The sequence below is a fragment of the Peromyscus maniculatus genome, chromosome 4, assembly GCF_049852395.1.
Source record: "Peromyscus maniculatus bairdii isolate BWxNUB_F1_BW_parent chromosome 4, HU_Pman_BW_mat_3.1, whole genome shotgun sequence".
Lineage (NCBI taxonomy): Eukaryota > Metazoa > Chordata > Mammalia > Rodentia > Cricetidae > Peromyscus > Peromyscus maniculatus.
The window spans coordinates 159,314,903-159,342,608 of record NC_134855.1 but is presented as its reverse complement, the minus strand read 5'-3'; the positions used below and the strand labels follow the sequence as shown (position 1 = coordinate 159,342,608).

The following is a 27,706-nucleotide window of genomic DNA, read 5'->3' as shown; positions in this document are numbered from 1 at the left end:
GAATTCCTAAGCCTTACCAACAGTAAAAATCATCATTCTCTCCCACACCTCTGTCATCCAGTACCAAGATTGAGCACAGAATTTGTCATATGCTAGGCAAGTGATCTAATACTCAAATTCATCTTCATTCAAAGATGACTATGTGGCTCTTCTCTGTAACAGAGTTAGTGAAAGGAGATAATCAACAAAGTCCCAAAGGCTTAAAAACAACCACAGATCAAAGGTTTCAAAGTCAGCTCTTGTTTGTAAATTACTCATTCATACCACTATTTATTTTCCCGAGACAGGGTTTCTCTGTGTACCTTTGCGCCTTTCCTGGAGACCAGGCTGGCCTTGAACTCACAGATATCCGCCTGACTCTGCCTCCCGAGTGCTGGGATTAAAGGCGTGTGCCACCAACGCTCGGCTCCATACCACTATTTAAGGACTTTGAAAACATTAGATCTGCTATGTTCATAGGAGGATACTGTGATTTTAGATCTCCTTACTATCTGCATTCTTTATAATCTTTATCATGACTGTCCAGTTGCATGGAAGGGACCAGAGCTTCCAACATAGAAAAATATGTCCACTATACAGAGTAATCTCCCTAGTGGTTTCAAAAAATATGTAACTTTTCTAAATGTATTGAGGTTTTAATAGGTTTTTGAATGGGGTTCAAACACAGACCTTTGTACTTGCTAGGCACAGGCTCTGTTGTGGACCTTTATCCCTAGCTGGAAATAGAAAATATTTTTGGTTACTTTTAAATTCCCATCAACATCATCCAGAAAATCCAAATCATAGAACAGTTCGTTTAGTTGTTAATCATAAAAGATGTATCATGTCAGTCCTGAATTTTAAAGTGCTTTTCAGTTATTTTATGGGTATTTTTATAATTACTCTAGAGAGAAAAAATAAAAATTATTTTAAAAATTAAATGGCTGGAGTTATAGCTCAGTTGACAGAGTACTTGTCTAGCATGCATGAGGCTCAGAGTTCAATTCCCAGCACTGCATGAAATGAACATGGTTCACATGCCTATCATCCTAACACTTTTGAGACAGAGGCAGCAAGAATAGGAGGTTCAATATTATCCTTGGTTATAAACTAAGTTTCTAATACTAATGGTAGTAAGGAAATATCAACTACCCACTACATACAAAGGATGAAGGAACAGGATCTGAGGCCCTTGTGCATTAAGGACTTTATCTGCTGACTTGCAGATGGCCTGTTTCACACTGGCCCTCCACCACAGAAGAGTCAGCTTCCTATCATACAGCAAAGACCTTCAGCACACAAAATCCATGCTTTTAAGCTGGGCAAGTCCTGCTCTTAGTCTCTCCAGCGATGTCCACATTGAGCATTGCAGCACTTGTAGAAGGTAGTCATTGGCTCATCTGCAGAACGGGTCTGAAGCTGCATGAAGTAGGCACGGGGATGTTCACATTTTGGACATGGCTCTGACAAAGAGAAAAACAAGTCATCTACATTACACAAATACCGTTAACGGGATTGGAGAGACCTGTGACTTTGAAAGCACCTCCCTGGTCCCACTTTCCTTCTCAAATTGTATTGAAAACTGACTGGAAGCATAGCATGGGAAGGGTCTATTATAGTCTGTTTCGTGGGACTATAACAAAAATGCCTGACCAGTGTGGTAGAACTTAAGTAGCACTTCAGAGACTGAGACAAGAGGCTTGCTACAAGGCCAGCCTGGGCTACATAGCAAGATTCTATCTCAAAAATAAACAAATAGTTTTTTGTTTTTTTTTTTTAAATTAAGCCTCTACTCATTTTTCGTTTTCAAGGCTTTTGTTGTTTGCTTTTATAAAACAAGTTCTTGGGGCTGGCCTCAAAGTCACTAGGTAGCCAAGATGACCTTGAACTCCTGATTCTCTCCTCCTCTCCACCTCTTAAATTGTACTACTGTACCTAGCTAATCCTAACTTTTAACATAGAAGATCTGTATCTGCTATAGAAAAAGACTGCTAATCACACATATGCTCTTCCTTCTCAAACAGGTCACATTTAGGGCCCTCTTCTTTCTTTCCATTATCACATTTAAGTCTATTAACATAAATCTTTTAATTTTTTAAAAATAATTTTATGTGTATGTTTTGCACATAGGTATTTTGTGAACCATATTCATGCAGTACCCTTGGATGCCAGTAGAGGACACTGGATCACCTGATATTAGAAGTACAGAAGGTCAGTGCTGCCATATGAGTGCTGGGATGGAAACCCAGGTCCTTTGGAAGAACCATCTCTCTATTCTCACAACTATTTATTAGCTGACTGATTGAGAAAGGGTCTCATGGAGCCAAGATAAGCATTGAGTCTTCTGCCTCCATCTTGAGAGTACTGGGATTACAAGCTTGAGCCACCATACTTCACCTCCAGTTATAAATTTTTAAAATCCATATAGAATAAAAAAGATCAGGGCTCATCATTTTTTCAATATTAGTATTTGAAAATACATAGAACAGAATTCTCTTGAGAAGCCTGTACCCACTAGAGCATGGATGACTATCCTCTTACATATCCTCTCTCTCTTTCAACAACCATTAATATTTAAATTTAAATCAACATTGAAACTTTTTTGTAATAAACCCTGTTTGCTTCAAAAAGAGAATGTATACCAGATTTTTAATTATACTTGTTCATATCCGACCTGGAGAATCTAAATAAAACAACAGAGCATGTATCAGTATAATGATTTTCCTTTCAGTATATTTAATCCTTGAAAGAATCTGCTCTAAAAATTTTTAATATGGCTGGGTGGTGGTGCACATGCCTTTAAATCTAGGGCTACACAGAGAAACCCTGTCTCAAAAAAACAAAATCAAAGAAACAAAAAAGTGGTTTTTTTTGTTTTGTTTTTTTGGTTTTTCAAGATAGGGTTTCTCTGTGTAGCTTTGCGCCTTTCTTGGAACTCACTTGGTAGCCGAGGCTGGCCTCGAACTCACAGAGATCCGCCTGCCTCTGCCTCCCGAGTGCTGGGATTAAAGGCGTGTGCCACCACTGCCCGGCCCAAAAAAGTTTTAATGCCTTGCTTTAAGAATGACTACACTGTGACTAAAACATATCATCAAAATATTTCCTGCCGGGTGGTGGTGGCGCACATCTTTAATCCCAGCACTCGGGAGGCAGAGCCAGGTGGATCTCTGTGAGGTGGAGGCCAGCCTGTCTACAGAGTGAGATCCAGGACAGGCACTAAAACTACACGGAGAAACCCTGTCACAAAAAAACAAAACAAAAAATTCCTGTACTGGCAAACACAAGCTATTTGTCATTAATTTACTATTTATATTTACTTAAATTCTTTTATACTTACTTGGGATGGGGGCTGGAAAACAACTTTCATGAGTTAGCTGTCTCCTTATACTATCTGGGCTCCAATGATCAAACTAAGATGAACAGGTTTGGCAACAAGTACTTTTACCTGCTGAGCCATCTCACTGCTTCTAATAATATACAAGGTTGCATTATAATAAGTAATTTTATTATTATCAAATACAACAATAAGTAATAATAAACAGGGTTGAGTCACTGGCTCTGTAATGGAAAAATTCTCACCTGCAGTAGAGTCCACATTCTCCCAGGCAGCTGCTCCACCAAGCACATCATCCACTTCTTTCAGCTTTGGATACTTTCGGTTTGTTACCTAACAAAAACAAGCCATCAGATTTCAAATAATCATATAGTTTTAAAGGCGGGCCAACAAACAATAACGTCCTTCCAGCATTTCCTCTACTCAGTAAATGGATACAAAATTTATCTTCTTCAAAGAGCAGCAAAAGCTATTAAAATGTAGGGGTTTTGTGACTGGGATGCTCCCAAAACAGCACAGAGGTTCAATGTCAGAGACCCCTAGACATTGGAGGAAACACCAGACAGAGAAGAAAAGATAGCTGACTTAAACTCTGCTCTTCTCTCATACCTCTAAGACACCTAATAATCCAACATGAAGGACAGACAAAACAAGCCTAACAGCACCATTTATCTGGGTATCCCAGCATTCCCCGGGACACATTTGGTTGCTTTCCTAAGTTTATCAGTCATCCCTCAAATTTCAAAATTATGTCACCATTCATCTTATCACAAATCCAGACTCTAAACTCCTACCATACAGCTCTAAGGTGCAAACATTAAGAATGAGGTGTAGCCGGGCGGTGGTGGCGCACGCCTTTAATCCCAGCACTCGGGAGGCAGAGGCAGGCGGATCTCTGTGAGTTCGAGGCCAGCCTGGGCTACCAAGTGAGCTCCAGGAAATGTGCAAAGCTACACAGAGAAACCCTGTCTCGAAAAACCAGAAAAAAAAAAAAAAAAAAAAAAAAAAAAAAAAAGAATGAGGTGTCATCAAGGCCTGGTGATACACATTTGCAATCACAGAACTCAGGACACCGAGGTAAGGCGGAACAAGAACTGAAAGGTGGACAAAAAAACCAAGGGCTGAAAAAGCAGCTCTCTGGGTTCCAACACAAGCAACACACACACACACACACACCCCACAAAAATGGCATATATTAGAAGATAATGAATCCTGGGAAAAGATAAAAGGAATGAGGATAAACTGGGAGAGCTGGGTTTTGGTTTCTTTGTTTACTTAATTTTCATATATATGCTATGCAGCCCACGTGAGCCTTGAACTTATTCTTCTGCGGCAGTCTCTCCAAGTGATAGAATTATAGACATGTACCAACAGCCAAAAGGGCTGGAATTTAAATAGGGTAGTCATTATTTTAAAACAGGAGAGGGAGAGATAAAGGAAAAGGAAGACACAGAGACAGACACAGAGAGAGACAGAGACAGAGAGACAGAGAGAGAGAGAGAGAGAGAGAGAGAGAGAGAGAGAGAGAGAGAGAGAGAGAGAGAGAGAGAGAGAGAGAGAGAGAGCGAGCGCGAGCGCCAAATGAGTAGTTACTCAGGAAAGAAAGACTCGGGCGAAAGGAACGTGAAGGACCTAACTGTCCTGCATGCACGGTGAAGGTCCTCCAGAATAGCGACAAGTTCTGAGAGCAAAAAGAGCTACAAAAAGAACATTGAAGATTTGAGATCAGAGAAGGTGACAAGCGGACTGGAGCCTGGCACGCCTGAGACAGTATGAGGGGACTGTAGGTTTTAAAAGCGTGGTTCACCCTAGAGGTATGAATGGAAATTCTTGCAACTTTTTTGAGTGTCACAAAACGGGCAGCAGAGAGGCAGAGGCAGAAATCTCTGTCATGACCAAAACAATGGCTTGGATTTGGCCGGAGCGACGCCACTGTATTAGCAACTGCTGAACTAGGGGTACCTCCGCAGCGAGTGCAAAAAACAAAAACAAAAACATACCGCCGGCAGGAAAGACTGAGCGCGCGGCCGCTGGCTCCGTGCCTCCCGGACAGCGGAGGAGACACTCGCCCCTGGAACTCACCTTGCGTGTGATATTATGCACGTAGGGGCAAGTGTTGCAGGCGAAGCGATGACAACGCTGTCCCTCCTCCACAATCAGTCCGTTTCCACAGCTCGGACAGAAAAGCAGCATTGCTCCAGCTTCAACTTGTAGGTTCTTACTGTCTGGAGCTTCCGCGGCCGCAGATGCCCAATCGAAGCGGTCATTGGCATGTTCCCAGAAGGCACTGCGGTGGGTAGCCTCGCACATGCCATTGGTCAATGCAGATACGCCTTCCTCATCCCGCCAATAGCGTGCTGTCTGCACGCCTAGCCTTCCGTATAGTGCCTGCGCGTGCGCACGGATCTCCCTGCCTGGAACACAGGCTAAGATGACAGGATAGATAAGGCTGGCAACTGGCAGCCCGGAAGTAACCGGGGGCTGAGGGTTGGACGAAGGTACCGGATGATGAGAGGATATTACCGCACTCCGAGCCGTGGACACGTCCCAGGAGGGTCTCGTCACAGTGGTGTAGGACCGGCTGCTCCGCAATCTTCTGAGCCGGGACTGACAGGCAGAGACTAACCAACCCAGGGACTTTAGGTTGGTTCAGTCTCCAATGTTGATACTACCTCTCAATTGCTGTCTGCCTAACTACGGATCACCTACCTATCTGGACTTGCTATCCCTCCATCTGGCAATTTCTTCATCTGGTTCCAGTTCTGCCACTTCACTTATAGAGCTAGGTTCAACTCTAAAGATCAACTCTGACCTACAATACCAGCAGCTCCTCTACACAGTTCTCCAGCTGGTTCTTTTATATCATTCCTATAGACTCCTTTACATTTCCCAGCTCTGGCTTTTCACACCTCTTTGAAATGCCTTACCTCTTTAATCCTCTGCAGTCATTCGATAACCTGCAGGGGATGGGGTGGGGTGAATACTGTTTGTTTGTTCGGTTTTTTGTTTGTTTGTTTGTTTTTGGTTAATTTTACACAAGTTAGTTATCTGGGAAGAGGAACCCCAATTGGGAAAATGTCTTGTAATGTGCGATTTGAGAATAAGTTCTTAAAAAACAAAACAAAACAAAACAAAACAAAACAGAAAACCTTCATGTCAGCCAAGATTACCAAGGAAAGCAGGAATAGTTCACAGTTGCTTTCATTGAAACTGCTATATCTTGTGAATTTATTGTTATTAAATAAATTCTGACACTGTAAAGACACAAATATGTTTGTCTATGTTTCTGATATGGCACAATCATGTCAATTATGAAAATCATTTTATAGGTGTGTATGAAATACATTGTCAGTCTTAAATATATACAATAATGGTTACATTTTACAACTACTTTATTATTTTATTTTTTGAGGTTTTATTTTTATTTTGCCTGCATGTATGTCTTGTGTACACAGTGAATGCAGAGGCCAGACAAGGGCATCAGATATCCTGGAATTGGAGTTACAGTCAGTTGTGAACTACCATGTACGTGCTGGAAATGGAACCCAGGTCGTCTAAATATAAGAGCAGACAGTGCTCTTATTTTATTATTTCTATCATTTATTATTTGAATAAAGATGAATCTATGCTGTGGGATGGTCTTTCTGTACACTGTGAATATATGTTGCTATCACTGGTTAATAAAGAAGCTGCTTTGGCCTATGGCAAGACAGGTTATAGCCAGGCAGGAAATCCAAGGAAAGATACAGGGAGGAGGAAGGCAGAGTCAAGGGAGACACTGCAAGCCGCTGAGAGGAGCAAGATGTAATAGAATAGAAATGGGTTAATTTAAGATGTAATAGCTAGCTAGCAATAAGCCTGAGCCATAGACCAAAAAGTTTGTAATTAATATTAAGCCTCTGAGTGATTATTCTATAAGCTGCTGCAGGTCAGACGGGACAGAGGAAAACTTCCATTTACAAATCTCAATGTTAGAAATTGCATAAAGTAGTGTCTCTGTGCCTACTCCTAACAAAATGGATTGCCTTCCTTTTTGATGAATGTTGGAGCTGGGAAACAATGATTCACCAGACATGGCTGTATATGTTCTCTCATCAGCCCAATGGTGACATCAGCCCAAAGTCACATTCTCTAGGACACACACAAAAAAAAAATGTTGCTCAAATTCTTTGACAGGTTGGAAACTGACATGGGCATGATGGATTTTCATAGAGTAAGGAGCTGTCATGAACCTGAAGTTCCATCATTGTAGCATGAATCTTAAAGGTACTTATTAATAAAAACAAACCTGGATCCAGGTATTGTGGTGAATGCTGAAAGATCAGAGAAGCAGAACAAGCCACAGCTTCCTCACCTCGACAGTTCCTCAGCTGATCCTATTTCCTCAGACTGGAAGCTTCTGTGTCCTCATCCCAATGGCTCTCAGCTGAACTGCTGCTCAAAAGCCTGAAGCTTAAACAGATAAAAAGCTTCTAGTTTCTGGTCTTCACGCCTTATATACCTTTCTGCTTTCTACCACCACTCCCTAGGATTAAAGGCGTGAGTCACCATGCTTGGCTGTATCCTTGAACACATGGATTTCTGCCTCTGGAATGCTAGGATTAAAGGCGTGTGCTACCACTGCCTATCCTCTATGTTTAATATTGGGCTATTCTGTCTCTGACCCCAGATAAGTTTATTAGCGTGCACAATATTTTGGGGAACACAATACCACCACACATCATCCAGCTTCCAACCTTAGTTATGAAGAACTGACCTAATATATGGCTGGATGGTGGAGATTCAGACACAGTGATAGCCTAGGCAGCATCAGGTGAGATCTAGCATGTAGATACTAGAGGCTGGTGCTCAGCACCTGCACAAGTATCCTGGTTACTTTGTGTGCTTCCTTGTACCCAAGTATTTGCAGGTGAGGAGGCTGAAGAGTGGAGCTTCCAGATAAGGTCTCTACTGGTAACCATAGAGACAGCCTGTTTCTTTGAGGGATTCTTGATGGGATGATGAATTTGTGGGTAGAAAACTGTAGGCCATGATGTGAGTTCATAGTGGGATAACTGGCTTGTTCCCAGTAACAGCATGGAAGTAAAAAACTAGGTCTGTTGTTCATCAACTTGACAGTGAGGACAGGGTCCAGAGCAAAGCTCTAGTGCCTGCTGGTCCCCCCCCCACACACACACTCTAGTGATATCACTTCCTGTTCTTTATGTTACTAGGAACTGAGAAGCAGCTCAGTTCAGGTGGGAGACCCATCATTATCTCATGCAAGGCGTCTTGACAGAGAGTAGAAGTATGAAAACAGGGTTGAGAAGAAATCTCTTTGGATGAGTGGACAGACATTAGCCTGCTAAGATGCTTTAAGAGAATCACCACATAAATGGTAAGATTTCCTCTGAATCAAGCAAAAGTCCATATAAAAAGATATTAAATTAATCATTAAAAATTTTAAAAATATTATGGAATGGAAAGAGTGTCAACTTGATTTTTCCATCAGTCTGAAATTTTAAAGGTTCTTAATACTGTTTCTTGTCAATTAAGTGAAAACAAGCTCTTTCACAGACTCTTAGAACTATGTACTGTTTTGAAGGTAATCTGATGGGTGATGGATTTTGATGGCCAATTTAAAATAACATAGATTCGCCGGGTGGTGGTGGCGCACGCCTTTAATCCCAGCACTCGGGAGGCAGAGGCAGGCGGATCTCTGTGAGTTCGAGGCCAGCCTGGGCTACCAAGTGAGTTCCAGGAAGGCGCAAAGCTACACAGAGAAACCCTGTCTCGAAAAAACAAAAAAACAAAAAAAAACATAGATTCTACCTTTGGGATGGCATCTAATAAACTCACTTCTACATGTGTTGGATATGCCAACACTAGTGTGTTTGCAGGTATGGAATAATCACAGAATACAAAAGAAAGAAAAACTGACATTTAAAAAGTATACAAACTGCAATCCCACTGGAGAGAATGGAATTTTAACAAGATGTAAATATAATCAATCACATACTCAACACAGAAGCAATGCTGAGAATAAAATGTCTTAACTACTTTTTTATTGATTGAGTTCCCCATGTGTTTCATCTTACTGGAAAAAAAAAACAATGTTTCTAAGTTCTTGGATTTTCGACTTTAAGTTGCACATTGGCAAATCTATTTTTATGTATACCTTTGATTCTTACATTAAAACAGAAGTCACATGTTTAAAAATAACCACTCCTTAAAACATAAGCAGTTTTCAATGTTGTTTACAATATAGATCCTGAGGACATTTGACTATATTAAGATTTACTAGTATGAAAACAGAATGTGGTACATTATACTGAATTCTGGCAGCAAAGTATGTTTACTCATAAGAAAATTCCAATTTTCCCCTGGTTTTATAAAGACCAATCTATTCCTCACATTATAACTCTATTTAACTGAATTATGGTTTAAAATCACAAAGTGATAACATATAAATATAAAATGCTAAGAAAAGTTATAACATATAAAGGAAAAGTCTTATGCATTGTAATTTTTTAATCCAGCATAAAGGCAAATGTGGCTTTTCAAAATGCAGTCCATATTCAATCACAGGAAAAAAATTCAGTCAAGCCACCTAATATACAGACTTCACAGATTTATTTAAATTTATGTCCAAAATTTTCCAGGTAACATAGAAGTCTACCTAACAATTAGAGTTAACATCAACAAAGATCTGTAAACTACAAACATTTGCAAGTAAAGTTAGAGCATGCATTTCTCTGAAAGAAAAGAAGCCTGACTTGGAGTTAAAAAGCAGGTAAAAACAACTATGAACTTTCTTTAAATAGCTTATATTTAAAGTAATATAAGTGTACATTATATTTATAATATAGGGCAATATGTTTTACCAGCTATACATGCAGACTATACTGTGTGGTAAAATGATTCAACTAACTTAAAAAAGAAAAAGAAAAAAGGAAGGATCCAAAATATCCATTTAAGCTGGAGAAATCATAGATCAAACCTCTCCCTGCAAGTCACGTGAGGCTAAGCTGAAAATAAATCATAAAATCTCAGTACTTAATCCTAAATTAACACACTAATTTGGGTTTATTATTAACAATTTACACTATTGTTTTCTTTGGGTTAAAAAAAAATTTTAAGGGCCAGCTTTTGGAATCATCAATGTAACTTCAAGTCCTGCCCTCTGACAGCCAGAAAGGTTGCTTTTTTTAAAAAAAAAAATTGGTATTTCTCAACACCAACGGCCTGGAGATAATAAATTTCACAAGTCACTGAGTTAAACTGCTCTAATGCAATGGAGCTAGTAAAATACATATATCTGTTCTTAAGAAAATTTACAAAACTAACAATTTTTTCTCCAGAATTATAAAAGATAAAAATCTATGAATTGGTATTCTAATATGATCACAGAAAGATAGCAAACTGAAGTTGAGAAGCATGGGCTGTCTGTAACACCCTGCAGTCTCTCTACCTGCTCTGAAAATTCTCATTAACATACTTTAGAAACCTGTTCTGGTCTTTGCAATTCAGTGACTAGCTTATCACTCACATTTTTTTGTTTGTTTGTTCTTTTGTTTTGTTTAAGTAAGAAAAACTTGTTCTCCTTTTAGAATATCCTGTAAGATATTACTTGATGGTGGTTCCTATAAGTAACAGAAAGTGGGGTGGGGTGGGGTGGGGGGGGTGTCAAATGCTTAGAAGTCTTTGGAAATTCCAGAAACACATCTGACAGTTTTATATTTTATTCCTCCTCCTGCATCTCATTTTCTTTTCCTTTTAAAAACTACAAGTAGATATTTCACATAAGATTTGATTAGTTTGATTAAAATAAGGGAGGCTTTCCAACATTTCCCAACCTAGAAAACGACAAAAGTCAGATGAACTCAGTGCCAACAATAGAATCATGACATAAAATTCAAGCTGAATGGTGGTATGTCACACCCAAAGATGTCACACCTTTACAGATATGCCCCTTGCTTCACACAGGATCCAATACAATTCAGTTCCAGCCTCAACGTATAAGTTTGCCTGCATAAGGAGCAGACATCATGCAGTTCCCAATGAGCTCAAATTACAGTAGAGCCAACAAGATGCGCACCCCACCCCACCCCTACTGAGGGAAATAATTCAATGAAGTTTCTTGTTGGATTGTGCTTAAATAAAATCACACCATTGCATGAAAGTTTCAGAGGATAGTCAGGAACCAATAAAGGGAAAAGACACTTGTACCTGGCCAGCAGATTGCTCTGGGTATCCTGGTCCCACTCTCCCACAGCTCACTTTTCCCTGTAATACAGCAGGTAGTACTTCAGGGGGTCGGGTAATGGGAGGCGCAATACCCTCTGGCGAAGGAAGTTTACTGGTGGCTCAGGCTTGGCCTCCCGTAAGGTCCTCTCTGCCACTTCCCGCCGATCCTCCTCTGCATCCTCATAGCTGGTGTCATCAGAGGGGTTGGAAATTCGACTGGCAAAGACCTCTTTGTCCAAAAAGACAATGGTTTCCATTCGCCGGCGACGAAGTCGCCTTCTTTTAAACATAGGTGTGCTCTTCAGTCCACCTCCTCTGGTAGCTTCCTGGCGCATAGCCCTCTTGATGCTGCCACGGATAGCAAGCCGGGCCAGATCCTGCAGGCTGCGCACGGCCAGTGGTGCTGTGGACAGGGGCAGAGCCTGTGGGCACGGGCAGGGCCAACCCCATACCTAACTTGCTAGAAGAACTTCAAAGAAGGGGAGAATTCTAACAAAATAGGAACCAGTGGTCTACTCTGCACCTCATGTGTTTTTCAAAAGACATATCCACATATACTAATTCTTAACTCTGAAAAGGAAAGAAATACTGTCTAGCCAATCAGCCAGCAGCAGAATTTGAAACCTTAGGGTTTGTTCTTGCAGATTAGTTCATAACTCAATTTACTCTGCTCAATGACACAATAACACCCACTCAACAATACAGTAATCTACACTTCTAACATCCCTTTATCTATTTTAATAGTTTCACAGTAATTTATAAATTAAATATTTTTCTGTTAAAGTAGACAAGTGAAAATCTAAAACCATTTTAAGAAGAACAAAGGGTTTTTCTCAAAGTAAACGGAATTAGAGGCCATGGGTTTAGATACATTAAACAGAAAATCTAAATCCTTTTTTCCCTCCAGTACACATAACCTTCTCCAAACAAGAGACCACTCTATAGAGAAGGTTCTTGTGTTATCTGCAGCATTGGCTACCTAAATCATAACCCCTGCCTAGAAACCACCAATATCCTCTGCCCTGCAGATATGCAAGTCTGTAGACCAGGTTCTAACAACAAACAGTATCTCCTACCTCTTTCAGAGTCACCAAGCTTTCTCTCTTATCCTCTGTCCCTGAGAACATGGGGCTGTGCTCTCTCTCCAGGATGGTTCTGTGGTATCTTGCCTGCATCCTGCCATGTAGCTCAACAAATGACCTGTGGTATATTCTCCTCTAACTCAATTCAAGAAAACTTGGTTCCAGAACCTCTGCAATCCAGCTATTTCTCAAAGATGCTAAAAATAGTCCCTCACTGGCCACTGGGCTCCCAAGTAGCAACTCTGGCCTGTCAAACTTTCTCTGAGGACCACCAGGAATAGCTGATTCAGTTCATAGCCCTTCTCTATGACTTCTCTTCCTTGGGCCTTGTGACACTCCCAAAGCCTCCAGTATTCACTTCACTCCTTTCTCAGTATGACTGCTGATTCTTGGTTTTATATCTGTTCTGTGACTTTAAGTAATACAGACCACCTCCCCAAGTTGAAATTTAGTCCCAGTCAAGTCAAGCCTACCCCACACTTAGCACAGATGATAATACAATACCTTGGGCTCTCCTGTTCTTCCTTAGAAAGGTCATGTGTCCCTGAACCCTTCCTGTGGAGGCTGGTGTAGTCTCAATCTTTGTCTCTTGCCTGATGGGGAAAACCCCATCAACTTCCTGCCTAACTTCTGCCTCCAACCTGCACACATGCCACTTAGGGGGATGCTCCAGGCAGTCATATCCAAAGCTGTTCAGTATCACTGTAGGCTGGTTTTGCTATATGGTTTCTCTTATTCCCTTGGTCTCACAAAAATCAGTGACCTAGGAAAATCTAGGAAAATAGAAACTGCAAATACCCTACCCAACCGATCACTTTAGTAATGCTAACCAAATCACATGAATGTTTATCACTCAACATTCACAGTGAGTATCTCAGGAGGCAACACATAGCCAGGCTTGACAAGCCCTCACACAGAAACACTCATTTTTAACCAGATCTTCAAAGTCTTCCAAATGCTCTCCTGAGTCCTTGTCTTCTAAACCCAGCCATTGTGCCAGAGGATGGTGCACTTCCTTATCACTGGTCACATTTGCTTAAAAAACAAAATTTTAGAGAACCAATGTTGGTGTTTGTTTGTTTTACTCTTTTGAGGGGTCTGTCACTCAGCTCCCAAGTAAGCACACACAGAGGCTTATTTTTATTTATGAATGCCGGCCTTACCTTGGCTTATTTCTAGCCAGCTTTACTTAAATTATCCCATCTATCTTTTGCCTTTGGGCTTTTCCTGTTCTCCTACTTCTATAAATGGCTTGCTGTGTAGCTAGGTGGCTGGTCCCTAATGTCTTCTCTGGCTACTTCTCTTCCCTCCCAGATTTCTCCTTCTATATATTCTCTCTGCCTGCCAGCCCGGCCTATGTCTCTCTCCTGCCTTGCTATTGGCCATTCAGTTCTTTATTAGACCATCAGGTGTTTTAGGCAGACACAGTAACACAGCTTCACAGAGTTAAACAAATGCAACATAAACAAAAGTAACACACCTTAAAATAATATTCTACAACACACCCGTCTGACAAATTCACCCTCCAAGTGACTGGTATGAGCAGCATCTTCAATAACATCTGAAGTTCTCCACAGCCATACAATAAATTAAAACCCAAACTATATATAAGTCAAGTTTTTCCAAAACATCCACAACGACTACACCATAGAGTGTGTGTCTCTAACTTTGCCCTGGTTCTCCTAATACCTTTCTACTCCTCCTCTCTTAAGGGAATTCCTTCTCACCTTCAAAATCAAGTACAACATAACATCATCTTCTACATACCTTCCCTAGTCTCTCCAAACTTCTTTGTATATTTCATTGTTACTTGTTACTGAATTTCATGTGACACACAAAGTAGGGCAATTTGTTAAATGACTATCACAAATTGAAGTGTTCTCTAAAAAAATTCACCAAAAATGTATTTGTTTTAGAACTATCTATATTAATTCACATTCCTATTCTATTTTTCTCCCTCTCTCCCTTCCTCTTTTTCTTGTGTACACACACACACACACACACACACACACACACACACACACACACACACACACATTTTCCAAATGTTTTAAGTGATCAAAAGTATGATGAATTGTCTTCACTTGGAAATCCTAAATCTTCATCACTTTGAAATCCTATTTCTGTTAGAGCTGTTTAAAATATAAAACATCAGGATGAATGATACCCTATGTTAGCTCCATGCCGAGTCTGCATCTTGGAGATGTAAGCACAAAGGTTTAGAGCATGTGAGGCTACACAAAATTTCCCAGTCACACAGCAGAACAGGCTCACCTGTATTGCTTAAAGCATCATGAGACAGGTACTGTGAGGACTGTGTGCAGGGACTACTACACATTCCCAGCAGGCAAGGCAAACGGCCTGAGATTCCCATGTGGCAAAATTAGCTCTTTGGTGAATCTGCTACTTTCAGAAGCATGATCAGCAACAACACTTTATCAATTTAAAAGAAGACTAAAATCATCTAAGATGGGCTAAATAGAGAGACTTTTTCAATGTCTAAAGTATCTTGTATAATTTGAGGGCTGCAATAAGGGAGGTTAATACTCTTTAATGTCAAAGTGTCACTTGTACTTTTTGTTTCTATTCTAATTTTAATCAGAGATAAAAGAGAGGTAGATGCTTATACTCACGTAGCTGGACAAGTCTAGGCTGTCCTGACTCCGAACGGCAGGGTTGGACCAGAGGGGCGAAGGAAACGGCCAGAATCTTTTTTGTTTCCCAAGCAGAAGGGCCTGTGCGTGTTATCTTGGTCAGCTATCTCAAAGACAAAACAAGAATATCCAAAGGATTTGGCTACTAGACAACTTATATTTAAGTGTAATTGTTTCAGTATGAAACAATTAAATCTAAATATGAAATAGCCTGTCTATATAACACCTAATGTGATATTACTTACAACTAACAGGAATACTCTTATGCAAATGCTTAGCATGAACATACTCAAGCTCCATAACCTACCTTGTGTTTACAAGAAATATGAACAATAAGCCAGCTAAAGGACTAGAAGAGGAAATAATGAGATAAAGAAGAAAAATTCTTACCAAACAACCTTCTAAGGTTCTTCAAAACAGTGGTCAGGGATAAGTTGGAAAGAGTCTGTCCTCAGTAAAAATAACCAAAGATGCACAATAGCCACAATATTTCAACCATAAAAAACCCTAAATTCTGTGTGCTACTTTCAAGAGTATAGCTACAATGGCATCTGAGGTACAAAACATCTGAGGTGCAAGCCATCTACACCTGTAAAAGCAAGGGAGCAGGAGAAGCCCAAATGCCAGATACTACCACCATGCTTCTGTGACTTTCTTCAACATAAATGTGTCATTCTGGGCACCTAAGCAATTGTCCTTACTCTCACTAATAGCACTTCAGGGGTGCAGTGGGATATTGTAGCTGATACATAGCAATGTAGATCATCAAAGCACTTTACATTATAGGATTGGTACCAAAGAATCCAATTTAACGACAAGGCCTCTGTGTGTTCAATGTGACTAGGACAGTCTGTAAATGGCCAAAACTAAGGATTCTCTAAAAGGATTAAACAGCACAATTACTAGGGAAATATCTAAAAATTAATCATATTCAGAGACAACAGCAAAAACATTTTTTTCAGAAAATTTTGAAGATTAAAATGTGTGTGTGTGTGTGTGTGTGTGTGTGTGTGTAAAGGTATATGTACAAGTGCCAGTGCTCTCAGAGTCCAGTAGAGCCCCTCAGAACCTCTAAAGCTGGAGTTACAGACCTTGGTGAGTTGCCTAAACTCAGTTCCTCTGTAAGAATTGTATGTTCCTAAATGCTGAGCCATCTCTTCATCACCCAGAAACTTTTTTGTTTTGTTTTGTTTGTTTTTAAGACAGAGTTTGTCTGTATTGCCCTAGCTGTCTTGCAACTCACTCTATAGACCAAGCTGACCTCAAACTCAGAGTTCCACCTGATAAAAGGTGTGTACCACCAGAAGCCTCTTCTTTTTAAAGGATAGTTTCTAGCTAGAATGAACATCAAACATTTAAATATAATACATAAATGATATGTAAGACCTTAAATAAAACTATAAACCTGCATTTCATAATCTAGATGAGCAGATGGAAATAGTATGAAGATGCCTATCCTCTTCAAATTAATCTAGAGCTAAAATGATCTCAATCAAAATTAGTTGATACTAAAAAACAAAGCCTTATTAGTCACCTCCCTTTGTCAAAAAGCCAAATTACTCAGAAAATTAATAAGCAAATATTAATAACCAAAATTTATCCTGTATGTCTTACATAATGTATACTTCAGGGGGACCAAATCAGTAATAAGCAGTTTTCTCTTTATCAAAGTTAACCAGCACCTAAATACAGAAAAAATGAAGGAATTTAAATGTATTATTCTATAGTTCTTAATGAAACAATGGATCAGGGTACTATCATTCTGTAAGGATGAGTAAACAAAGAAGCTGCTTGTGCCTACACACTTAAGTAGAACTTGTCCTATAGATCCAATGTTCTTACATCCAAGCAACTGCATACCAAAAATATTCAGAAAGTAAATTGTGTACTACTGAACATGTACAGATTTTTCTCGTCATTATTCCCTAAGCAACACAATAAACAACTATTTATACAGCACTGATACGCTACCACATATTACCATTAATCTAGAGGTATTCTAAAGTACACAGGAGGATGTGTGCAGGTCATATGCCACTAACATATTACATGATTTTATGAAAGGATCTGAGGCATCTCCATATTTTGTCATCATGAGTGAAAAAAAGTGGTCTTAGAATCAATCTTTTATATAATGAAGACAAATGTCTATTTTTAATACATACCTTATATTCTTGTGTTCTCCTCCATCAAAATATGACAAAGGTAAACTCTACTAAGCCTCTAGATCTAATTACCAATAGGTAGAAAATACAAAGTACAGAAGAACATGCATCTATGAACTGCAAAATCCAGGGTGTACGAAAACACTATGAGACCAATAACCTACTCCCCTGAACAAATCACTTACAAAGAAAATATGAAAAAGAAAACCAAAATATTAAAAAATAAGAAAGGACTAGGAAAATAGCTCAGTTGGTAAAGTGCTTGCCATGCAAACAGGAGAACCAGAGTTCCAATCCCCAGCACTCAATTAAACATTAGGCAGATGGTGTGGTTCACCTGTAATCTCAACACTCAGAAGGTGCAGACAGAGAATCCTCAGAGCAAGCTGGCTAGCTAGATCAGCCAAACTGATGAGCTCTGGGTTCAAGTGAGAAATCCTGCCTCAATATATAAGGTGGAAAGCAATCAAAGAAGATACCAGATGTCAATTCTCTGGCCTCCACATGCACATGCATACATGCACACATGTGAACACTCATACATAAACACACACACCTAAGAGATATATCAACCAAATGCATCTTTTAAACAACAAAATGATATAGATTCAAAATTAAATGACTAAACATTACATTCATGAGGGGCTGGAGAGATGGCTCAGTGGTTAAGAGCATTGGCCGGGTTCAATTCCCAGCACCCACATGGCAGTTCATAACTGTCTGTAACTCCAGTTCCAGGGAATCTGACAACCTCATAGAGACATACATCCAGGCAAAACACCAATGCATATAAAATAAAAATAAATAATTTTTTAAAAATTACATTCACGAACTCTTTCAAGTAAAGCACTCTAAGTTTCAAGCCAGTCTATACAAGGAAATTTTTGAAAAGCGGGAAATGTGTGAAATACTTTCCATCAAAGTATCGAGCAAGTACAAGACAACAACAACAACAACAAAGGGAGCTGGGGTGAAGATGAAGAGAAGGAAGAAGAAAGAGAAGGGAAGGGAGAAAAAGTGAGGAGAAGAAAAGAAAAAAAAACAGAAGGAAGAACAAATATAAAAGAGAAAGGAGGTAAGGGAAGGTTCACACACAGCACCTAGGGTATGGAAGACCTAGGCACATCCATACCTGTCCTCGGTTAATAACATGGCAGAGCTACTGCAAAAGTAGTACACATAAGCTGACTTGAAGGAGAGTATACACAATGTCAGCTGTGTAGAGAACCTGACCTTCTCTTCCAAGGGCATGACAAGGATCCCTCCAACTTTGAGAAGATTCTTCATGTACTCTTCATGTTCTTTCTGCACACCAGCTCCACAATACACACGATCATACTGACAACAATCTGGAGCAATCTCCAGGCAATTGCCAGTTACAAAGGAAGGTTCACAGAAGTCAAATCTGCAAGGAAAAAAGTTTTCTGTAACTACATGTGTCATTGTAACAAGTACATAAAACAAGTTTATGCTTACCATAGGTTATATTTTAATTACAAAATCACAGGACAAGGTAACACTTTCCATATCCAGGAGCTAGAAGCTATATTACTATATAAATAGAACCTTAGAAATTACAATCAAAATAGAATGAAAGTGAATGTTCCAACATGATCCAAATATAAAGCAACATCAGCTACCGTTTTTCACTGTTTTTACAATGTGCAGCACCACATTCAGTTGCTTAACAAGCAACTAGAGATTTTATTAGATTTTGATTTATTTATTCATGATGTGTATGTGTACAACTTGTAGAAGTTTCCACAGATCAAATTCAGAGCATCACTCTGAGCAGCAAGTGCCTTTACCTACCCTGAGCCATCTTGCCATCCCCAACAGGAGGTTTTAAACAGCATTTTCTCTATGTGGACATGCTGTCTCTACTGTCTAGCCTAAAAATTGCCATGTAGAACAAGCTGCTCAAACTCACAAAGATCTGCCTGCCTCTGTCTACCACTATCGGCAAAAAGACACTTTTTGTTCTCTGAAATTTCCATTCTTTAAGAACTTCAGTGGCATTTTTTAAATGCCACGAGCTACTTACATAAACTGTTCAAAAATAAACATAACCATTTTATTGTGGAAACAATTAGGTGATAAAAGTTTTCTATACTGGAACATGAAAACTGAATAAAGTTTTTGTTTTCTTCTCTTACTATACTGATGAAAATTAATGTAAAGTATCATAAATTATAAAACACAAAGCTGGCTGGGAGGTGGTGGCCCACACCTTTAATCCCAGCACTTGGGAGGCAGAGGCAGGAGGATCTCTATAAATCCAAGATCATCTGGTCTGAGTTCCAGGATAGTCAGAGATGTTAAACAGAGAAACCATGTATCAAAAACCAAAAAAAAAAAAAAAAAAAAAGCTGCCCAGGTATGATGGTACATGCCTTTAATCTCAGCACTCAGGAGACAGAGGCAAGTGGGTTTCTGTAAATTCAAGGCCAGCCTGGTCTACATCGTGAGTTCCAAGATAGCCAGGGCTACATGAGGATATATGAGGATACCTTGTCTCAAAAAAACCAAAAAAATAAAAAATAAAAACTATAAAGCCCTCAAGACTAGAGAATATTAAAATAATACAGTAAATAAGGCAGGCACACATATAACCTGGGATCATCCAAACATACTTTAACTATGTTTACTGGCATATGCATATTAAACAGGCTTTTTTTATTTATAGTTAACACCCTTAGTTTGAACCAATGGGTAGCATCTGATCGTACTTGTCAAAACTGTCACTTGTTCTGATAAAGACATCCAGTTTCTGCTTCGCATACTCAGTCACATCTGAATGAAGCTCCACCCCATGGTTTACACCAAAAGGACCTGAAAGGGTTGAGAATAACAAAGCTCTTAGAATCAGGAAAAGAACCCTTGCTCATTTTTTTTCTGTACTTTACTAATTACAACACAGATAATTATGTAATATATAATTATAGAAACTCATGAGGTCTTAAGGCCTCGGCACATTTGTGGCTACAAACCACTCAAGGGAGTCTTTCAATGTGTAGTATAGTTCATTCATTAACACAGTATTTGTTTTGATGCCTGGGCTGCTCAAACATTAAAAGAATAATTTGCAAATTGAAAAGAAAAAAGTAAGAGTAGTAGCTTTTACTAACAAATTTAAGAAGAAATCTATATTTACAAATAAATCTTGTATTAGGCTTTAATCTTTATTTCACAGCACTTTCATTAACACTACTGGCACTTATGGAGTGCCACAGTGTCTCCAGGCTTACTCTTTTCATAGGTACTAAGCACACGTCTCTCTCTCTCTCTCTCTCTCTCTCTCTCTCTCTCTCTCTCTCTCTCTCTCTCTCTCTCTCTGTGTGTGTGTGTGTGTGTGTGTGTGTGTGTGTGTGTGTGTGTGGTCACATGCATGCTGGCTCATGAGTGTCCATGGCAGAGATCAACATCAGGAATCTTCCACTCCCCAAGTTACTGTTTGAGACAGAGTCCTACTCAGTTAAACTGGCTGGCCAAGCAAGTCCCTAAAATCCTATCTCTGTTTTGCAGCGCTGAGATTACAGAACACACTGCTGTACCTGGCTTTTTACATGTTCTGGTTCATGCTTGTACAGCATTTACCCACTAAGCCATGTCCTCAGTTCCTCCGGCTTTTTTCGTTAGCCTAGGTGGCTTTATTATCTATTCCCCCCAGCAAAAACTACTACCTTAGCCAAGGTAAAATTTTTCAAGTAAAATCAAGCAAGTCACAGGAATGATAAGTAATCTGGGCCTGTGTCCTTTTCTCAAAGCATGGAAACCACGTCTCAATCAAAGACAAACTAGGATTAAAAATTATTTCAATTGAGAAGAAAAACAAGCAACATCTGAAAAGTTTTTGCCCCAATATACATTTTACACAAAACAGGAATTCAATAGCTATTTGGCTGATAATCCTGATAATAATATCAGAAATGGCCATAACCATACATGCATTCTTACAACTTGTACAGCAAATAGCCTAAATGACTCCAAATATGATAACCTAAGAAATCCCTTCCAGCTGGGCAGTGATGATACACACCTTTAATCCCAGCATTTGGGAGGCAGAGGCAGGTAGATCTCTGTGAGTTCAAGGCCAGCCTGGTCTACAGATCGAGTTCCAGGACAGACTCCAAAGCTATACAGAGAAACCCTGTCTTGAAACACACACACACACACACACACACACACACACACACAAAAAAAAAAAAAAAAAAAAAAAAAGAAGAAAAGAAAAAAGAAATCCCTTCCATCCATATCTGAAAATTCCTTAAAAATACATAAACTTATAAACTTATTACTCTTTTAGTAGCAAACAATGTAACAGAAATTGCTACAAAGAACTTCAACTACCAAAGGATTTTAATGACACCCAGTGGGAAAAAAGGGTAAAAGAGTGATTAGGTTAAATTAAGAAATCACATAAAGTCAGAATTTATACACCTTTGCTGTTTTCCATCATTCACAGCAGAATTCGGCAATACAGGTAAGAGACAACAAAACTTACAACTCAGGGCCGACAGGTGGATATCATCCAGTCATCCACCTCTAGTAGCTAAATTTTGGGCAACTGATAGGAGGTCCATATTTTTCACCAGGGGATGCAACCAGCCTACTACATTTTCCATCTAAAGCGATACCACATCATCCTAAGGCAGACTCAAGCTCTGCATCCACACTCACCTAGAATGAGGCCCACCATGGAGCTGAGGTAGCCAGTACCACTGCCCAAATTGAGAAATGAGAGCCCAGGCTGCAGATCCAGAGCCTCCATCACCTCCGAGTAGATGCACGGGGCTGAGAGATGAATGTTTCCATGCTTCCACGCCAAGTCTTTGTACGCATTTTCTTTAAATTCTTCAAGATAATAATCTGCTCGATCGATTGCTCTGAAAGCCTGCTCTACTAAATCCGTCCGGATGTACTGGGCTTCCTTCAAATTATCAATGAGCTCATCGTTGTCCTCACCAGCACTCACAGCACCGCCCATGTTCAAGATTACAATCAAGCAAAACTACAATTAAAATTTTAATAACTATTTACATTAAAGGTAAGAGCAAAATAATGAAAGCTCTAAACACAAGCTATTTCCAAATATTAAATTCTAAATATAATAATGACAGGAGTATCTTTTGTTAATAACCACTTCACCCTCCAAAGATACTGGTATGGGGAACAGGGATTAGAGGGCCAAAGGAATTGTTCAGTGGGTAAAGCACTTGCCACACAAAGCCTATAACCTTAGTTCATTCCCCAGAACCTACATAAAGATGAGAGGAAAGATACCAATGCCACAGGGTTGTTCTCTGATTTCCTCATCCATACAATGGCATGTGTGAGCCCATACACACAATTTTTTTAATTAGGAAAAAAGAATCCTACTTCCACTAGAAATTAAAGTCAACAACAAATAATAAGCCATTTGATGTTTAACTGATTCAACTTTTAAAAAGTTTTACATTTATTATTTGGAGGGTATGTATACTGACCCACATGTGTCACAAAACACAAGTGGAGGTCAGAGGACAATTTGCAGGACTGATCCCTAGGGATCCTAGGGATGGAACTCAGATCTTTAGGCTGGGTTTCAGGTACCTTTACCCACTGAGTCATCCTGAAATTCAAATTTAATAGTATCCCAACATTAACCAGAGCACTACATCTCAACATAAACACAAACTCACCCACAACAAGCAATCCATCCAACCTACTGATTTGGTTACTCCGATGTTTAAATTTTAGGTAAAAACATCCACAAAACTTTCTCCCCAAATAGTAACAAATACTTTATTGTAACAAACAAAAAATCAGTTTCAAGGCTAAAGTTTAGCAGTTAGCACGTTGTGTCCTACTTCCCTACCACAGCTTCCCCTTGCTCTCTATGTGCACACCTTTAATCCCAGCACTCAGGAGGCAGAGGGAGGCGGATCTCTGTGAGTTTGAGGCCAGCCTGAGCTAAAGAGTGAGTTCCAGGACAGCCAGGGCTACACAGAGAAACCCTGTCTCAAAAAAAACAAAACAATATATATATATATATATATATATATATATATATATATATATATATATATTTCTTATCTTTTCCCACACTATCTTGGTGAAGAAAGTATCTCCTTTAGGTCTAACTACTAAAATACAACATGCCCTGATCAGTGAATAGAGAATATTTTTTTTTTTATCCTGGAGAGGTCTTTTTCTTCCTAGAAAAAGAAAGATATCCTCCCAGTTTTATATTGACCTCAGGTGAGTTTTCCAAAATAATGGCTTTATTTCTTACAAGATGGTGGTGCTGATATAAACTGCTGAAGACTATGGAATGATACAAAGATTTGTAGACTATGAATCAAAACAGCCTCCTGTTCAGGAGTTCAAGGTCATCTTCAGTGAGTTCCAGGCCAGCATGGACTATATAAGAACCTGTCTCAGGCTGGGTGATAGTGCATGCCTTTAATCACACCACTCAAGAGGCAGAGACAGGAGGATCTCTGTGAGTTCAAGGCCAACCTGATCTACAGAGTGAGCTCCAGGAGAGCCAAGGCTACAAGAGAAATCATGTCTTGAAAAAGGAAAAAGAAAAAAGAAAAAAAGAGCATGTCTCAAACAATAACAACAAAATTGTTATGATTCCTCTCCCCTCACAGTTTTCTCTCTAGAATACTGAAGACAGTCCCTGTACACACCCATGTGCACAAATGGTAACAGCACTGCTGGAGAACTAAGCCTAGGAGTGAAAAACTTCCATGCTGGCATCTTACAACAGGTGAAAAACTATGTCTTGATACACATTTGTTTCCATTTTATGATGAAATATTTCATTTTCATAATCAAGACAAATAATACTTTTCAAATCATGGTTCAACTATTAAAATTTCATCTACTTTTAAAGTAGATTCAGAACCTTTGTCTCCAGCTGTAACCAGTCCTTAGTGCTAATAAGGTTGGTCTTAATCTTGGATAAGCCACTTAGTTCTACTGCTACACTACTGATTTAACAGAGTCATCTTAAAATTTGGGACACCAGTTGAAAATAGAATAATGTATTTATATGCTTATAGGCCAATTTAGGAAAAGACCTTTAAAAACCACAAATCCTACTGAATCAAGAAAGTTATCTTCTTCACCCCAAATATACTCTGTTACTCTATCACAGTTCCACTGTGTAACAGTCTCCAGCAGGTACCACAAACAATGTTAGATATATTTTATTTAGTACTAGATATTTATCTTACTGAACTTTTCCTCACATGAAAGCTTATTCCATATTAAAAGAACAGAATTTCAGTAAAAACAGCAACCATCTTTCTAACAGTTACCACCCACCAGTAAGCACTACATTAAACATCTAAAGGTAAGGCAAGCTGGTCTTAGTTACTAAACTGCTCACAGTCACAGACAGCAAGAGGAGCTATGATCAAACCCAGCACTGTCTAGCCAAAGGCTTTTGTTTTGTGCACATCAAGGATACAGGTGTTAAAGACTCACAAAAGAACAACATTCTCTGCTAATTTCTTGTTAATATTTTCATAACCAAGTATAATGTGCATTATATTGGTAAACTGTCATATGCTGTTTAAGATTGTTGAAAGTGGATGATGAGAGTAAGGACTCTCTTGTACCAGCTCTATCATATTTGTTTCCAGTGGTCTCCAAATATTCTCCAAAATTCCTTTTCCTGGGGCTGGGTGGGGACCTAATTCTATGATTAAGGGAAAGGAAGAGCAAAACAGCCCAGGAGTAAAATATTGTATCCTTGAGAATGGCTAAAAGGTTAATCATTTCCAAGGCTATTGTTTATCAGAAGGTTTAAAAATACCTCAGTAGGAACAGGAAGTCAGAAATTCAGCCATGGCAATCTTACCCATGGAAAAAGTTATATTGGGAACTCCAGATGACTGCCTCAACTTCTCCAGTCAATTTCTACTAGATGATTATAAGTGCCCAACTTGATGTCTGCTTTTTGCTAATCTTTTTTTTTTTTAAAACTGGGAAGTCTCACCTGGAGCTCTCAATCAGGAATTCCAAATGGCTGCCTCAAATGGGACTTTCTCAGATGGTTTCTGCCATTACCTTTTGTTTGTTCCCTCAATGGACTATTCCAGTCATCTCTATTAGATGTGAGTACTAAATCTGATGAGGTTTTGCTATCTGCTACTTCTATCACTACTCACTAGTTCTTTTACTTTTGCTTGCTATATGCTTATTAAATTCACTCACTTAAAACAGAAGGCTGTCTGGAGCTATTGTAGATCATGCTCCATATCAGATAATTCTTTAGACTACACAGAACACCAAGGTAGCCCTATCTGTTGCTATTGTTGGGGAGTAGGTACTTAATATTAGTTTTGTCTGACAATCTAAAGTTGCCTTGCATGGAAGCATCAATGCTTGCTGCTGACCTGGACATGATCAGTCACCATGTCAAAAAAAGAAAAAAGAAAGAAAGAAAAAACACCCTCATCAAACTAAATAGTATTGCTACAACAGAATGCAATACATTGACTCTGATTGAAGGTAAAGAATCATTTTTAGGAGGCTGTCCTTCCTTCACTACACTACAAATTTTTTTTTTTTTTTTTTTTTTGGTTTTTCGAGACAGGGTTTCTCTGTGTAGCTTTGCGCCTTTCCTGGAGCTCACTTGGTAGCCCAGGCTGGCCTCGAACTCACAGAGATCCGCCTGGCTCTGCCTCCCGAGTGCTGGGATTAAAGGCGTGCGCCACCACCGCCCGGCCCTACACTACAAATTTTACTACTGGCTGTAATGCTTATTATTCTTATTCAGAAGTGATTAGCACAGGCCAACAGAACAAGAGGACACAGGAAAACACTGAGCAGCAATAGCACAGAAGGACTCAAAATGGACAGCAACAACACAAGTGAAGCTGGACTAAGGGGGTTCTGTTTCTGATCTATGCTGCATTTGGAAAACCTACACAAGCAGGCCCACAGTCAAATCTGGATGTCACTTTTTTTGTTTGTTTTGGTTTGGTTTTGATTTTTCAAGACAGGGATTCTCAGTGTAGCCTTGGCTGTCCTGGAATTTGCTCTGTAGACCAGGCTGGCCTCGAACTCAGAGATCCGCCTGCCTCTGCCTCCTGAGTGCTGGGATTAAAGGCGTGCACCACCACTATCTGGCTGGATGTCACTTCTTATGGGGATATCTTTCTGGGAAAATGGGTCCCAAACGATCATCCTGCCAAGAGAATGATGGGAATAACTGAGGCTTCTTACCTTGAAAACCAGAACTCTTGGAGGGTATGCATTAAGTGCATACCATTTGCGGTGGAATCAAATTAAAGCCTGAATAGTATTATATGCTGACTATTTTATGCATAGAAAAGCTTTGGAACTACCAGAATTTTAAAAAGATATAAAGAAATGTACTTCTCAAAACTCTCCCAGCAAAGTCTCACTGGAAGATGAAGAAAAGCCTGGGCCAAGGGAGAGGCCAAACCCTACCACCTCAGAGGGCCCATTTCAATTCCCTCTACATACAATCAGTAATGAGTCTCTTAAATACCTCATTCTAGAAAGACAGCCTACCAAACATCGGAATGGAGCCCACTTTAGCCACGTCTTCGCTGACAAGAACAGAGACCAACAGTGCAGGTCCAAGAGAGCTGAGGGCCAGATAATCAGATGACTGAGTTGGTGGCAGAGGAACAGGCCTAATAAAAAACAAACAAAGGAACCAGGCCCCTGCAAATTCTCTCCAGCTATTTTAGACCTTTACCCAGCCAGGTCCATTCTTTTCTCCTCTGCAGGATACTCTGCCTTCTTTCAAATAACCACCCAAGGTGGAATTTGTTTCAAACCTTGTCAATGCCCGACTTGCCCTTGAGCTAATTGCAAACGTTTTCTACTTAATCAGAAATAGGCTGTAGATCTAGAGCAAACATATCACAGTTACCAACAGAGAGCGGAGGTTGGGGGAGTGGGGAGTTGGAGGTGGGGTACGCTGAAGGGAAGGTGCTGGAGGAAGATTTGGTGTGAAGGGTGCTGGGCAGGGAGATGGGGTGGGGGCAGGTGCTAGGGCTAGAAACTCTCAAAAGATGCTAAGGAACGCGGGCGCTAGTGGACCGGTAACCAGAGCTGGAGAACAGGTACAGAGGGAAGGGCCGAGGGGCAGCAACAGCTCTACCTGGGCGCTTAGCGGCCCTCGGGTTTAGACTCCGACAGCAGTTCTTTGGACGCTTCGGTCGCTTCGCACCGACCTCGGCCGCTGTAAACATCCGCTGCTACCTGTGCGCCTGCGCGCGATATAGCTGAACT

The 27,706-nt window shown here is 39.8% G+C and overlaps 2 protein-coding genes and 1 long non-coding RNA gene across 11 annotated transcripts; 1 reads left to right on the top strand and 2 right to left on the bottom strand.

Annotated features, from left to right (window-relative positions):
- Positions 1 to 219: 219 nt before the first annotated feature.
- Polr3k (RNA polymerase III subunit K) lies at positions 220 to 6,572 on the bottom strand. Its single transcript, XM_006994571.4, has 3 exons — positions 5,396 to 6,572; positions 3,559 to 3,646; positions 220 to 1,442 (listed from the first exon to the last, which is right to left on the bottom strand). The coding sequence occupies exons 1-3, from the start codon at positions 5,621 to 5,623 to the stop codon at positions 1,315 to 1,317; spliced, it is 444 nt and encodes a 147-aa protein (XP_006994633.2). The 5' UTR covers positions 5,624 to 6,572; the 3' UTR covers positions 220 to 1,314.
- LOC143273096 (uncharacterized) lies at positions 5,828 to 10,498 on the top strand. Its single transcript, XR_013051009.1, has 2 exons — positions 5,828 to 5,956; positions 8,527 to 10,498. It is a non-coding gene; the product is annotated as an uncharacterized LOC143273096 (long non-coding RNA).
- Positions 9,341 to 27,706, bottom strand: Pcmtd2 (protein-L-isoaspartate (D-aspartate) O-methyltransferase domain containing 2). Of its 9 annotated transcripts, none has more exons than XM_015988090.3 (7): positions 27,576 to 27,704; positions 26,978 to 27,102; positions 22,121 to 22,451; positions 20,170 to 20,272; positions 18,674 to 18,845; positions 15,255 to 15,378; positions 9,341 to 11,942 (listed from the first exon to the last, which is right to left on the bottom strand). In XM_015988090.3, exons 1-7 carry the CDS (start codon positions 27,664 to 27,666, stop codon positions 11,569 to 11,571), a joined length of 1,320 nt encoding a protein of 439 aa, XP_015843576.1. In that variant the 5' UTR covers positions 27,667 to 27,704; the 3' UTR covers positions 9,341 to 11,568. The 9 variants fall into 9 exon arrangements, with proteins under 9 accessions (XP_015843576.1, XP_076427577.1, XP_042132953.2 ...); XM_076571462.1 differs by having other exon boundaries at positions 26,955 to 27,102; positions 27,576 to 27,681; XM_042277019.2 differs by having other exon boundaries at positions 26,978 to 27,054; positions 27,576 to 27,653.